The 12,515-nt window shown below is 53.7% G+C and overlaps 1 protein-coding gene across 1 annotated transcript; it reads right to left on the bottom strand.

Moving 5' to 3' along the window:
- Window positions 1-8,289: 8,289 nt before the first annotated feature.
- On the bottom strand, window positions 8,290-11,330 carry J4E87_001130 (uncharacterized protein; the record flags this gene model as incomplete). The annotated part of the gene is made up of 4 exons (XM_049372777.1): window positions 8,290-8,500; window positions 8,553-9,296; window positions 9,345-10,925; window positions 10,972-11,330. 4 exons carry the CDS (start codon window positions 11,328-11,330, stop codon window positions 8,290-8,292), a joined length of 2,895 nt encoding a protein of 964 aa, XP_049237435.1.
- Between the last annotated feature and the right edge of the window lie 1,185 nt (window positions 11,331-12,515).

Genomic DNA, 12,515 nt, shown 5'->3' with positions numbered 1-12,515 from the left:
AGAAAAGAGAGAAGGTTTGGAATGTACAAAACAAGATTGAGGGGAACGGCACGATATCAAAAGAGATCGAGAGGTTTTGGGTATCGATATGTATCTGGCTGCATGAACTGGGTTCACACAGCCGATTTAGGAGTATAGCGCTTTTTATAAGGATCATGTAAGAAGAATGAATACGAAGTTCCAATTCCAATTTCCCCGTGTCCAATAGTCTAGGGTATCACGCACTGTTCTCTACCATCTATCACAACATGCCCCTGTGCTCTCTAATCCAATTTACAACCCAGCACTCTCCGTCTACTCCCGTTTCTCTCACAGCTCAAACAAACACAGCCCCATCAAAAAGGATCCCTCCGTCCCTTGACCCGATGAACATGCCGACACACAACCCTCACACCCTCTTCACATCCCCTCCTCCCCACTTCACTCTTAACACACTGCGCTATGCGTTCCGCAATCGCTACACTGCGATGTGTACCAGAGTGACAACACACACTCAGACTGACTTCCATCTCCCTCCCCCTTCCACCATCCCTGCTTCTAGCGCGCTCCCCAAACCTAACTACCCTCTCCACGGCTTTCCGCGCCGCATACCTCGCCTCACTGTCTTCCATGACAATGTCTTGGATCCGTGGACTCACGCCTGAGTACTCCCGGCATAGAGAGGGTGAGGGTGGACGGACGGTGCGCGCGTCGATGGTGTAAAGGTGTGGGATTGGTGGGGTGCGGATGGGGAGTTGGGAGGAGAGGAGGGAGGCGCGCGTGGATTCTGAAGGTGTGAGGTCCGTGGCGAAGGTTATTATGTAGACGGTTGGGGTTGCGGGGATGGGTGTGTGGTAGGTGGGTTGGTGGAGGGGAGGGTGGGAGGATTGGTGGGTGTGGTATGAAGTAGAGCGAGGTAAAGTGGTCCGTTGAGGCGGAGTGGAAGAACGATATCGTTCTCGGTGGTGGAGTTGGGAGTCGTATTCGAAGGAGTGGGAGTAGGTGGCGTACTGCTTCTTAGGCATCTTATCGCTAGTGTCGTCGTGCCGTATGGGGGGTCGGGGTGGTGGTGGTATGTATCTGCTCTCCCTTTCCCTCTCTCTTCTACTCTCTCTTCTACTCTCTCTATCCCTCTCTCGATCTTTCTCCCTCTCCTTCTCCCTCGCCCTAACACGTTCCCGTTCCCTCTGCCTCTCCTCCTCTGCAATCCTGACCGTCCTGCTCGACGTCCCCTGAGCAGGCGGAAGATCGAAATGAACGTGTCTGCCCTCCGTCTTCTTGAGATTGCTCTTGCGCGGTGGTCTTTCTGGCTGCTGTGTTTGAACTGGTTTGACGTATCTCCAATATTCTGTTTGAGAGGGTCGGTATGAAGTGCTTGGTCTGTGAGATGTGCCGGGTCGTGCGTACGTAGTTTCGTAGTAGGAATTGTAGCGACGTGGTTCTGTGTACGGGTAGGGTCTGGACATGTAAGTTGTGTCGTAGGATCTCGAGGTGAGTCTGTGAGGGTAGAGGGGAGGATGCAGGTAGGTGTGTGAGTGGTGGGAGGGAGGTGCGGAAGTGTAGCGGTACATGGTTGTTCTTTCTCGTCTTCATGCCTTTTGTGATAGCGATAGACTGCTGTGTCTCCCCTTTGCGCGATGCGTATATTTACAGAGCCATGATAGAGGAAGAAATGATATTGGTGGTGTAGGTGACAGACGTTGGCGAAAGATTCAGAGTTCTTCGCGTAGGTTGATGGTAGTACGATACTCATAGTATGGCGTTCGCGCTCCGTGCTTGCGAGCATGCCGATAGGCAGTCGAAGCTCGTGGGAGTCACAGTCGCACAGAACGACATGGCGTTCCTGCTTCCCCACACTGCCATGTGTTGGGTGCGCATTGCTCTTGCCAAAGCTGAGGTTCGGAAATAGAGATTGAGATATGGGAACGCGACCAGCACGGGTATATGATTGCTATGAAGCTATTGCGAGTTCGACAACTTGGTTTGAGAGTGAGTCTGAAGTGGTGATAGGACTGAGAGAAGACTTGCAGTGGTCGACCGTTGATGACTTTAAGAAGTGACGATTGGTGAGATGACGAAGTGGTCAACAGACTGGAGGAAGGAACTACCAACTCTAGAAGCAGCTACCTCATTATATGCGCATTCCCCAAAACCTCTTCTTCTCTTTACGTGCTCTTTCCTCTTGCGCCAAACAGAAGTCTAGTGGATAAGTCTACGCCACATTACCAAGGCCTCTTCACTTGGGCTGCTGCCTTTCTGGGTTTAAGAACTCGATCACTAATCCTCTCATCGAATCTGCCTACCACACTTCTTGTCGCATCAACAGTAGCCATCTCGAAACTCGCAACGACTTCGAAACGAGTTTACAATTCAGTACATCTCGCGTCTAGTCAAGCTTTCTAACAGTGGGTCACCGGCCTCTCTACTGCACGACATCTGTCTGACTCCGCCACACATTCTCGCTTCCACAAGAACCCACGAGGATCCAGGACTGCAGTTTCGCAATGTGCTCAGTTCCACATTTCGTCGCTTGCGTTGGGCATCACCACAGTCAGAACGATTTAGCTTTGGCTTTGGATGACTTGCTTATGATGTGCGAAGCGGTCCCGGCGTGTAAGCCGTATATTGGCATCTCGGCTGTATCTCACAATTTGCGGTCCGTCTTGAGGCCGGCCTTGATCGTCCGTTGGGCATCAAGGTACCATGTCGGCGTCCTCGCACGGCTCGCTGACCGCTGCGACGACCCGGACGAAACTCCAGCTGCAGGTGTTCAGAGCACTGTCGTTGTCGACAAGCGAGGTGTTGTGATTGCCTTGACTAGTCGATGCGAGGCATCGCGACGTCGCTCATGCTTGAGCAGATTTCGCCATCGCGACAGCCCCACCGGGACCCTGCACTGTCTCGAACATCGACAGAAGCCGTGTCTCGTTATGTGGATATCACATATTGTGCATGCGCGGTGCAGGCATACCGCTGCGCTCAAGGCTCCGAAGTTGCGGTCTGACAGATCCGGAACCGCTGAGGGGTCCGATGTTGTGTAACGAGCTCTTCGAAGGGTAACCCGGACAGCACATAGCAAAAGCTGCGAATATGCAAACCGATTTCTTGAAAGTACGGCCGAAAAACCATGGCATGGACAAGCTCTATTGGAACGAATGAGGCTAACGATTGACAAGGTCTCTGATTGAATTGGAAGGACAAGCCGCATCGTCTCATCATGCCATATGAACTGAGAACTGACACAGTCTCCTCAACACCATGCACGACACATCTCTCGGACCTCTTGTCGTGAAGAAATCCGAGCGTCGTCAGTGGAAGGGCCGAGTTGTATCAGCCGTTCGCTTGCGCCTTCGATCCTCTTTGGGGCTCGTCGCGATACGTGCACGAACAAGAGGTTCGTCACCGAAATGTGGCCGACAGCCGCTGCTCAGCGCACGAGCAGTACTCACTGCGAAAGTACAAGTCGTACCGAAGCCGGGGAGATCATGACCGAGATTGCACGCTCGATGAGACGCGCAAAGAAGACGCTCAGAACATTCCAGGGTGTCTTCAATCTACTCCGCCCGTACAGGTTCTCCACTGTATGCGCGTTTCGATGTTGCAGCTAGAGCTGGGTCAGGGGCCCCTCCCGCACCGGATACCACTATCTGCACCCCAGACCCTAGCTGCTTACCGGCTATCGTCACCAAAGTGGCATGCCGGAGAACGTCTCCAAGTCGCCATGCAATTGTTTGCGATAAGCAATCGTCGATAGGAATCGGAGTCAAAAGGCCCTATCGTGCATACTCAACACTCACCACCCACCGGTGTACATGCAGCATGCCAGCTGAGACAATGTTAATAATAGGCGCATAATGCGCATCTTGCATTTCCCTCACCTATGTACCGTTGCGGGGCATCCCGTTACAATTTCGGCTGCAGTAACGCGGTAGGTGGCCTTTCCTGTGGGAGCTGCCTCTAGCCGATGCGTTGCCTGTCTAATCGGTGAGGGAGCAAACGTTCGATTGGCGAAGACTCAGTCAGCGGGAAAGCACAGCGCGGTTGGTGTTACTTTTCTTGTCAACGTTTCGCCTGCGTGGGATACTGATTCGACGACCGGTGTTGCGACTGCATGTGCTGTTGGGGTTGATGGCCTGGATGGAGACTTGGCTCGCAAGGCGGATCTGAGCACATCTTCCTGTCACACTGCTAGTAACGCCTTGGAGATCCTACAGACGCGGCTACCGTTGAGGGAGCCTCACTTTCTCAAGGCTAAAGGCGAACTTGGTGGTTGTGTCATGTACCTTCTCTTTCGCTACACAGGGCTGTCCGTCGGTGTGATACGTCCGCAGTCGCGGTCCACGGGTTACTTGGGGACGCGAAAGCGATGTCTGTATGGGGTTGTGGGATCTGCGGATATCTCCTCCGCCCGCCTTCCACACGCCTACCCATCTTGGCAACTGCCCAGGTGTCAACATCAGAGATATCCGCATCAAAGGACTTTGTATGGCCGGGTCGTTGTACCGGTGATGTTGCTGAATATAGTCGAATACGAGCATCAAACAGGTTTGACTCTTGTCAAGACCCACGCGCGCGCCTACTCCGAGTATATACTCAAAGTATAAAAAAGAAAAAGAAAACACGAAAACACGTGCTACGAATACTCTGCTGTGTAAACCTAATCATCGAGTCGCGTCTAGCGTACAGTCGGCATCGACAACCGACATAATCACATCATTCGCCATCACCGGCAGCATGAATCGGATTTGCCTCAAGAGTCAAAATACGATGTCGCACGCGCTACAAGCCTGTCGTAGCTGCGTAGCATAAGGCATCAAGGTCGTCGGCGACTGCGAGACAAGGTATGGCAACCACGCGCCCCCCCAGGAAGCTGAACTTGCCGATGGAAAGCGAATGTGCCGCAACCTTATCCCACCTGGCAGCAACACCCGTGACAAGTTCACGCAACGGAGTCTCCTCCGCAACACCTCAATGACGCCCTTTTCCAGCTCATTTCCCAGCATTTTGAACCAGAGAAATGCTCGTTGCTGCCCAACGTTGCTTCACCGTATCAAACTCTACTCGTACTCCGTGCCATGTTTGCCGTTTCTGGGTGTGCCTCGGGAACGTGGGACATCGCCGTCTACTGCTTTGTCAAGTTTATCAGATGATGAAATCTTCCTTGACCGCTGGACAGGCAATGGAGAAAGGTCCGATGACTGCGGAAAAACAGGACACTTTCAGCAATGATGCATGATCGACAGGATACAGTGCACTTTGCAGTAGATGCTGCGCGAAGTAAATGAATAGGAAAAGGAGTCCATGCAGCGACTGCGACTTTGGAGAGCGCAGCATACGCGAATGGGAAGGGAGTTGTACGTTGCGACTCCAACACGTACAAGGTTACCCCAAATGATCGACGGCCTGCACCCGGCAACCAACGCATCAGCATCTTACTCATGCACACATTGTCCAACACGTACGATATGCCAGACATTCCGAACATCAACCGCAGTAGGCGCTCAGTAAACAACTGTCGCAACACTCCCAGCCTCCCCCCAAAAATATCTCGTACGAGAATCCACCTTCACCGCACCCTCCTTAGTCGCATTCATAGCGTAAGTAAGTAGTACGTACTCCAGAACGAGCCCCTCCAACATTCGGCACCAAGTCCGGTACGTCACCTCACCCGCCGTAAAGCTTCCGAGCGTGCCCACCTAGCTTGCAACGGAGCACGTGGGTACCGTGACTAAACTAGCTTCAACACCCGTCATCAATAACTTCTGTCTCTGCTCTAGTCCAACTTCAAGGCTCAGGGTCCGCGCTACTCTGATCGTCTTGACCGGAACCCGCCGTCACGTTTTTTCTTCGCGCTTCGCTCTTCGCACTTCGCTCGCTCGAGCCGCAAATAGCGCCGGGGGGATTGGGGATGTGTCGATTGTGCAAGCACGCCAGGGACAAGTTGCTGTCAACGTTGCTAGTGAACCGGACTTTGCGTGCAGTAGTTCAAGCAATCATGTTGATGTTGAAGGGTGCTGTTCTGCTTTTTTGGCGTGATTTATTGCCTATTTGGGTGTTTCGCGCGGACGTTGGAATTTGCCAGGCGATTACCTTGATGAGCGCGATGCATGATTGTTTTTAGTCAGATGAAGGGTTCACGGTTAGTAGAGTTGGCAACATGTGCCGCTCCCGTCCTTCGCATACGTTTTCCGCCATCATTGTCGTTGTTGCGGTGAGGGAAAAGCCGCTAGGTCGTTGGTACTGCGTAACCACATGAGCATTTTGTTGCGAACACGAAAGCGAAGTCGCAACGGGTTAATCAACAACGAGAGCGGTGAAAATATGACTATTTCAAGTTATTCATTCAATTCGCCTTGGGAGGAGGGAGGGCTATGCAGGTGGTATCGTATACGGCAGGTGCGTTTGGCAATTGTTTAGTCTAGGTTCGTAGGTTACCCGCCTGTGTGCTCTTTGCTTTTCTTTTACGCGACGAGGCGCTCTCCTTTCATGCAGAGGGGGAGCACGTGGATCGCGTAGTACATACACACCTTTTTGAATAACCCACTCACACTTTTTTTCGTAGGAAAATGGACTTGGAGATGAGGCGTTATGTACTGATTTACTTGCATTGCATTGCATTTTGCATTTGAGGCTGGTTGGGCAGCGACTAGAGATCGTGGGTTTGGACTTGGTATGCAGGTTGGATGTTGCGCATATTGATACCCTTTCCGGGAACCCTGGGTTCCGCGAAATGTAGCAGTAATGATCGGATCATGTTAGATCGTATGATGATTAGTCGCGCATGTAACGGATTTACCCTTGACGTTCAAGATAGCTTTTGTTGCTTCTTCGCCTCTGTGAATGTACCGGTCGCCCGAACCACCGCATCTGTATACGTCCCTTGAAATGCTCGCGCCGCATAATCGACAGCAGGGATGCATCGCGACTGCAAGATAGAGTTTGCGATACAGTTTGAGACGGAGCCATGGTATTGGACTCTGTCTGATCGGTGTGAGATAATCATCAATCAGATTATTACAAACAATTACTACCGTGATATGTGACACTTGGGGGGCGGGCGGCGGTAGAGCAGGAGTCGGCGAACCGCAGCCAGCCCGCACGAGCGAAACGGCTGAGGCGCTGGACCCGTGCGGACCAATCTCTCCTAATCCCAAGCCGGAGCGGGGCGTGCGACGCCACAGTATTAGACCGAGGAAGTACCGTTAGTGAGCACACGAAACACGGTCATCTTGCAGGCTGTTCGCGATACGGCTTACGACTTGAAATGCGGCCATCCAAAGCCGTTGGGTGAGAGCCACGGAAAGAAAAGCCGCGGACCTGTAGATCAAAGTTCCACCATTGCATGAACGGTATGCTCGAGGGTCCGGCTGCGAAAAGCAAAGTAAAATGGATGGGATTGCAAATGCGATGCGGGCCCGATACATTGTGATTATTGCGACAAAGCGACAGGGTTGTAAGTGCTGTGGCTTGGACCTAGAACCCAAGATCTCCTAATTCGCGAGTCCTAGCGTGCATCGATGTAGATGCGCTCCGACGTCCGACTCCACACCACCCTCCACAAACGTAACATAGACCCCTAGTCTGATCGGTGAACGATGACGGGGAAGAGAGAGGAGAATGAGAAAAGGTCCCTGGGTATACCCATATCTGTGGTCCGGCGTGCAGTGGTGTGAGGAAAAGCAAAGGTTTAGTTGCAGTTGAGAAAACTTGCTCCGTCCCCGCTACCAAGCCTTGGGCGGATATGTGTGCATACAGCGGGTAACTTGGGTTAATCCAGAGATACGCGAGGACAAGATCTGAGACGCAAAGGAAAAGAGGGAGGAAATGATGGATTCCGAAATGCTTAGTTTCAGCGCTAGCCGCCCAATGATGATGATAGATAATTCCAAAGAGTCCAAAGGAAAAGAAGCCTTCCGTTTCGTTGCCGTTCGCGTGTGCGGTTGTTGCTGCGCATGTAACAATGCGTTTCGCTCTCTTTCTAACAATAAAAAGCTGTCCTGATCGACGAGGGTGGTGGGAATAAAACAGAGGCGAGATTGATGGAACCCAAAAAGCAAATATATGAATGTCCAGAAAGAATGTTACGTGCAGCTTCCGCGGAGTCTACTCATGCAAATCATCATGCACGTTCAGATCGATATCGGCCCGGATCCACCAGACAATGGCGCGTGTCGGATGGCGGTTCAGATCGAGGGTGGCTGCCGTGTGCAGGAGACACGGAGATACATCGTCGGATGGGCGCGCAGGGCGGGAGTCGTCATGCCAATGCGCCTGGCCGATGTTGGATATGTCGTCATGATGTTGATTGCTTCATTCGAGACCCTGTTGCCTCTGGACGTTTTTGAGGATCTCGAGATCCATGCGGAGGATTGGCGAGTTTTGCGCCACGTCGCTAATGACAGAAATCGTGCGGCGGAAGAGGGCGGCGAGGTTGGCCTTGGTGAGCCAGGTATCGCTGGGTAGTAGGGGGTATAATTTGGATTTGTAAACCGAGGCTAGAACGAGCATGTTACCGAATTGTCTGGGGTATGTGTTAGTTAAGATGCCAAGGCAATAATCTGATGCAAACTTACGCGTGAAGTGTGCCGAAGACGTTGGTTACTATGAGCCTCTTCTTGCGCGTGGGTGTGAAGTAGTGGTACGTGCTGCCTGGCTCTTCGCCTACGCGATCAAATGCAATAGTACTCCGAATAGCAGCGTCAATACATTGGCAAGCGATCTTGATAATCTTGTGCTGGTCTTCGCTGAGGTCAACCATTTGCACGTTTCGGTTTGTAGCCGCACTTGGATAAGGCGATGGCGAGTTGTGCTGTGCAGCGCCGGTCGTGCCTGGGGGCGGAGGCGGGAACTCGAGCGTGTGACTCGCAAGCTTGAGGTAGGGTCGCAACATCATGTATAGGCCACCATAGTACTTGGCGCGTACACGAGCAATGTTGAGATCTGTCGAGGGTAACTCGTCGTCCGACCAGGCTAGTTCCGGTGTGAGCAGCTTCCGCCAACCTTCCAGTATCTCCTTGTGGGTGAGTGCGTGGTGAGCAACCTCCTTGAAGCTGGTAGGGTCGAAGGTCATGCGGCCAGTGGGGCCGTATAGAGCGTTATGCGCTACGTTGAGAACAACTCGTAGGAATGTCTGCGTGGAGTACAGCTTCATCATCAAGTCTTGCCTGGGGCCTGCGCGTACTTCCACCTCTTGCTGCGCGAAGTTGCTATCCTGGTCTTGCAAACAACTCTCGTTGACGCCTTCGGGGTACATGATCTCGCTTTGATGTGCAGAAATGCCGGAAGGTGGTAAAGTGCTCATCTCTGCCAGGATATCACTAGAAACTATCAGCAAACGATAAGTCTATTCAAACGAAAATACTCACGATTCCAGTTGGAGAGCTGTCCAGTAGACACACATCACCAGGTTGAGTCTGTATCTCTCCTTGCCGCTCCATGTATGTCTTCGGTCGCTATTCTGACGGAGTAGCTTGCTGTAGTCGGCCTTGATGAGAACCAGGGCGATGCGACACGCGTTGTTGATCCAGCTCCAACTCTCCAGTACGCGAGCATACTGACTGAGGAACAGTGCAGCTAGGAGATTAGCTTGCGCATGCGCGACAGTGTTACCTCCTTGTTGATTTCCTAGGATATCGGTGGCGTAGGCATAGTAGGCCATGCCAGGTAGTAGGTCGATGTTCCTGGGGCGATTTTCATCGGAGGTCTCGCTGGTGAAACTGCCGCCATTGGGGTGTGGAGATTCTCTAAAGGTTCCCCATTCGTTGACGTATGGATGCCGGTCGTTCTTCGGCGCGGGCAAGGGATCTGTGTGAGCGCAGACTTTACCAAGAGCAAGGACGAGCAGTACAATCGCGTTGCGTAGAGACCTCTCGATCTCGCCGCGACCTGTTGCTAATCCTCCTTCGAAGTTGCTCTCCGAGTGTTTTCGCTTTACGCCATGGACGGGAGCAGGCGAGCGGGGGTTCATAGGCCTTGCATCAGGACTATATTGATCGCTGAAGTCCTTGAACATGCGCCTGAGCTTGGTCTCGTTCATGAACGGGTGGAATATGTGCATCGTCTCCATGTAGGACCTGAGCAACTCGAACATGACTGGGCGCGAGAAGTCGGGCCGACCATCTGAACCAAGCCCGTTGCTAGTGGCTTGCCGCGGCTGATGGGAGAAGTACTCTCGAGGTGTGCCGATCGGAGTCTTTACGGAACCGGCATCTGGAGAAAATGGATAGCCCCATAGCCCTTCTTTGCCAGGTGCTGGTGATGCGGCTTCGGAGTCGTTGCTGCTCTCCGGGCTTCCGGGTCCCTGCGCTCCGTCGTTTAGGTCTTGGCCCTCGCCAACACCCCAGACGCGCAGCAGACCGCGATCCTGCTCAAGCTGCATCGGGTAGTCCGAGACTTCACGACCGTTGTCCATTAGCCTTCTTAGATAAGGAATACCTTGATAGAAAATGCTCATTTGCTGCCATTCGTCGAGCAGCTTGTGCGCAGGTGTGGTGTGATCACCTTGCAGACCGGTCTGTTCCTTGGGACTGGTCTCAGTGGCATGGCTGCGGTCTGTCCTTACACTCTCGGCTGGTGTGGCCGGTTGCTGGGGAGGTGGCGCGAACTGAGACTCCTGCTTGATGGATGCCGATGCTTGTCCGCCCAAAGGCGACATCATGTTCGAGTGAGGAGCGATGGGAGACTCCATCTTCAGATTGCTGTTGACCCGGCCGATGTGTCCTCTTCCCTGTATGGGAGTAGGCCATCTAGATGTGCCGTGCTCTCTCGGGGGTGCCGAGAAAGAAGCTACGGGCGAAGCGTGATTCGACATCATCTCGTGGTCTCGCGGCTGTGGGAGCCGGCTCTCTACACTGGATTTCCAACCGTTGAACTGGTCCACGAACTGCGACAGGACTTCAGATATGCTGTTAACGCTTTCTTGAAGTTGCATCATGCTTCTGTCTTGCCTAGGGTGGGTCAGCGATGAACCAAAGGGGGGAGGGAGCAACGCACTTGGGTGGCGGGACGTCCTTGTACTGGCAGTCGAAGTTGTTCTCTCTGCAGAACTGGCACGGTCGTGCTTCGTCACACTTTTGCTTTCGCGAACGGCAGTGGTTACACGCTTGGGTGGCGCGCACCTGCTTTCGCCGTATCTGTTGCGCGTTTCCATAGTCGTTCATGTACGGAGTCTGCGCATAGGGCGTAGCAGGAGCGGCATACTGCTGCTGGACAGGTGGTGGAGGCTGGACATGATATGGCGGTCCGTTGGGGTGTGATGGACTTATGGCGTGGTTGTATCCATTTGGTATGCTGCCATTGGGGCGATGCTCGTGGTTGATTGCCCACGGCTGGTGGTGGCCGCCATGCTCCATGGGAGTCTGACTTTGAGACTTGACGTCGACACTGATACTGACGCTGGTGGACCGGGAACTGTGTTGCTCTGGCGCAGTGGTTGTCTGAGGTGTGAGTGGGGGACGGTAGCTGTTGATTCGGTCCTGGGGGATCGTCACAGGCGATGCTCCAGTAACGCCATTGGAATGCTGACGAGGTGAGGGTATGTTCCGTGGGTCCGCAAGGGCACGAATATCAGATGGCGGAAGGGACGGTGAAGGTAGCGGTCCGGGATAGCCTTGAACGTGAGAAGGGTACTGGGCAGACGGAACCGGTAAGCCGTGAGAAGCGTAGGGGGGAGAAGCCTGGACCAAAGTGGGATGGGATGGAGGTCGAGTGGGTTGGGTATGAGGCGGTGGAGGAGGGGGTGGAAATCCGTGGCCGTTATACTGCGGATGATCAAGATTGCCGGAGCCCAAACGAGCTCTCTTAGACTGGCCGGGCGCGTCAGGATCAGCCATCCTTAGATATGCCAGACGGAATCCGCTATGGCCATGCGGCTATGTATGACAGACGACTACTGGGCAAAACGGATGGTCCCAGGACCACCAAACGGCAAAAGCCAGGAAGGTCGCGGGGGGTGGGCAGGTGGTGGAGAGGGCGGCCTCGGCAGTCGCAGGGTCAGGAAAAGACCAATTCGCCAGAGTCAGCGAATGGGAAGTCAAAGATGATTTGCAGATGACAGCCCAACCCGCGTCATCGCCTGGAAGAGGGGAAGAGTTTGGAAAGCGTCGCAGGGCAAGTGCTCGGAGGCCAGAGTGGGATGCAGGACGGGAGCTTTCCTATGCCGCGTGCGCGAAGAAAGGACCTAGCCTTGGGCAAGACTCTCTTACCATGGAGCCGGAGACAACTATCCGAAGCAGGTAAGGCCCAAATAGCTGAGTCGCGGACGGTCTATGCTGTCGACGTTTGCTGGCTTGGTCGGCGAAAAGTGGCGCTATTAAGACCGGGCCGTGCGAACGAAGGGGCCAGGGCGCAATCACAAGAGGCGCGAAACTAAATCAGTCGCAAAAAGGAACAGCTCAAAGCGAGACGCGACGGGGGGCGGGAGGCGGGTCAGCGCTGGGTCAGGCACACTGGCGGTGGTGGTGGGCAGCAGTGCGAGTTAGCCGTGGTGACGGTTGGGGTTGTGGTGGGCGATGGGCGTGTCGGGAGGGGAGAACACC

Source organism: Alternaria ethzedia (genome assembly GCF_023757985.1).
Source record: "Alternaria ethzedia strain BMP 0044 chromosome Unknown scaffold_2, whole genome shotgun sequence".
NCBI lineage: Eukaryota > Fungi > Ascomycota > Dothideomycetes > Pleosporales > Pleosporaceae > Alternaria > Alternaria ethzedia.
This window is presented reverse-complemented; position numbering and strand designations above follow the sequence as displayed.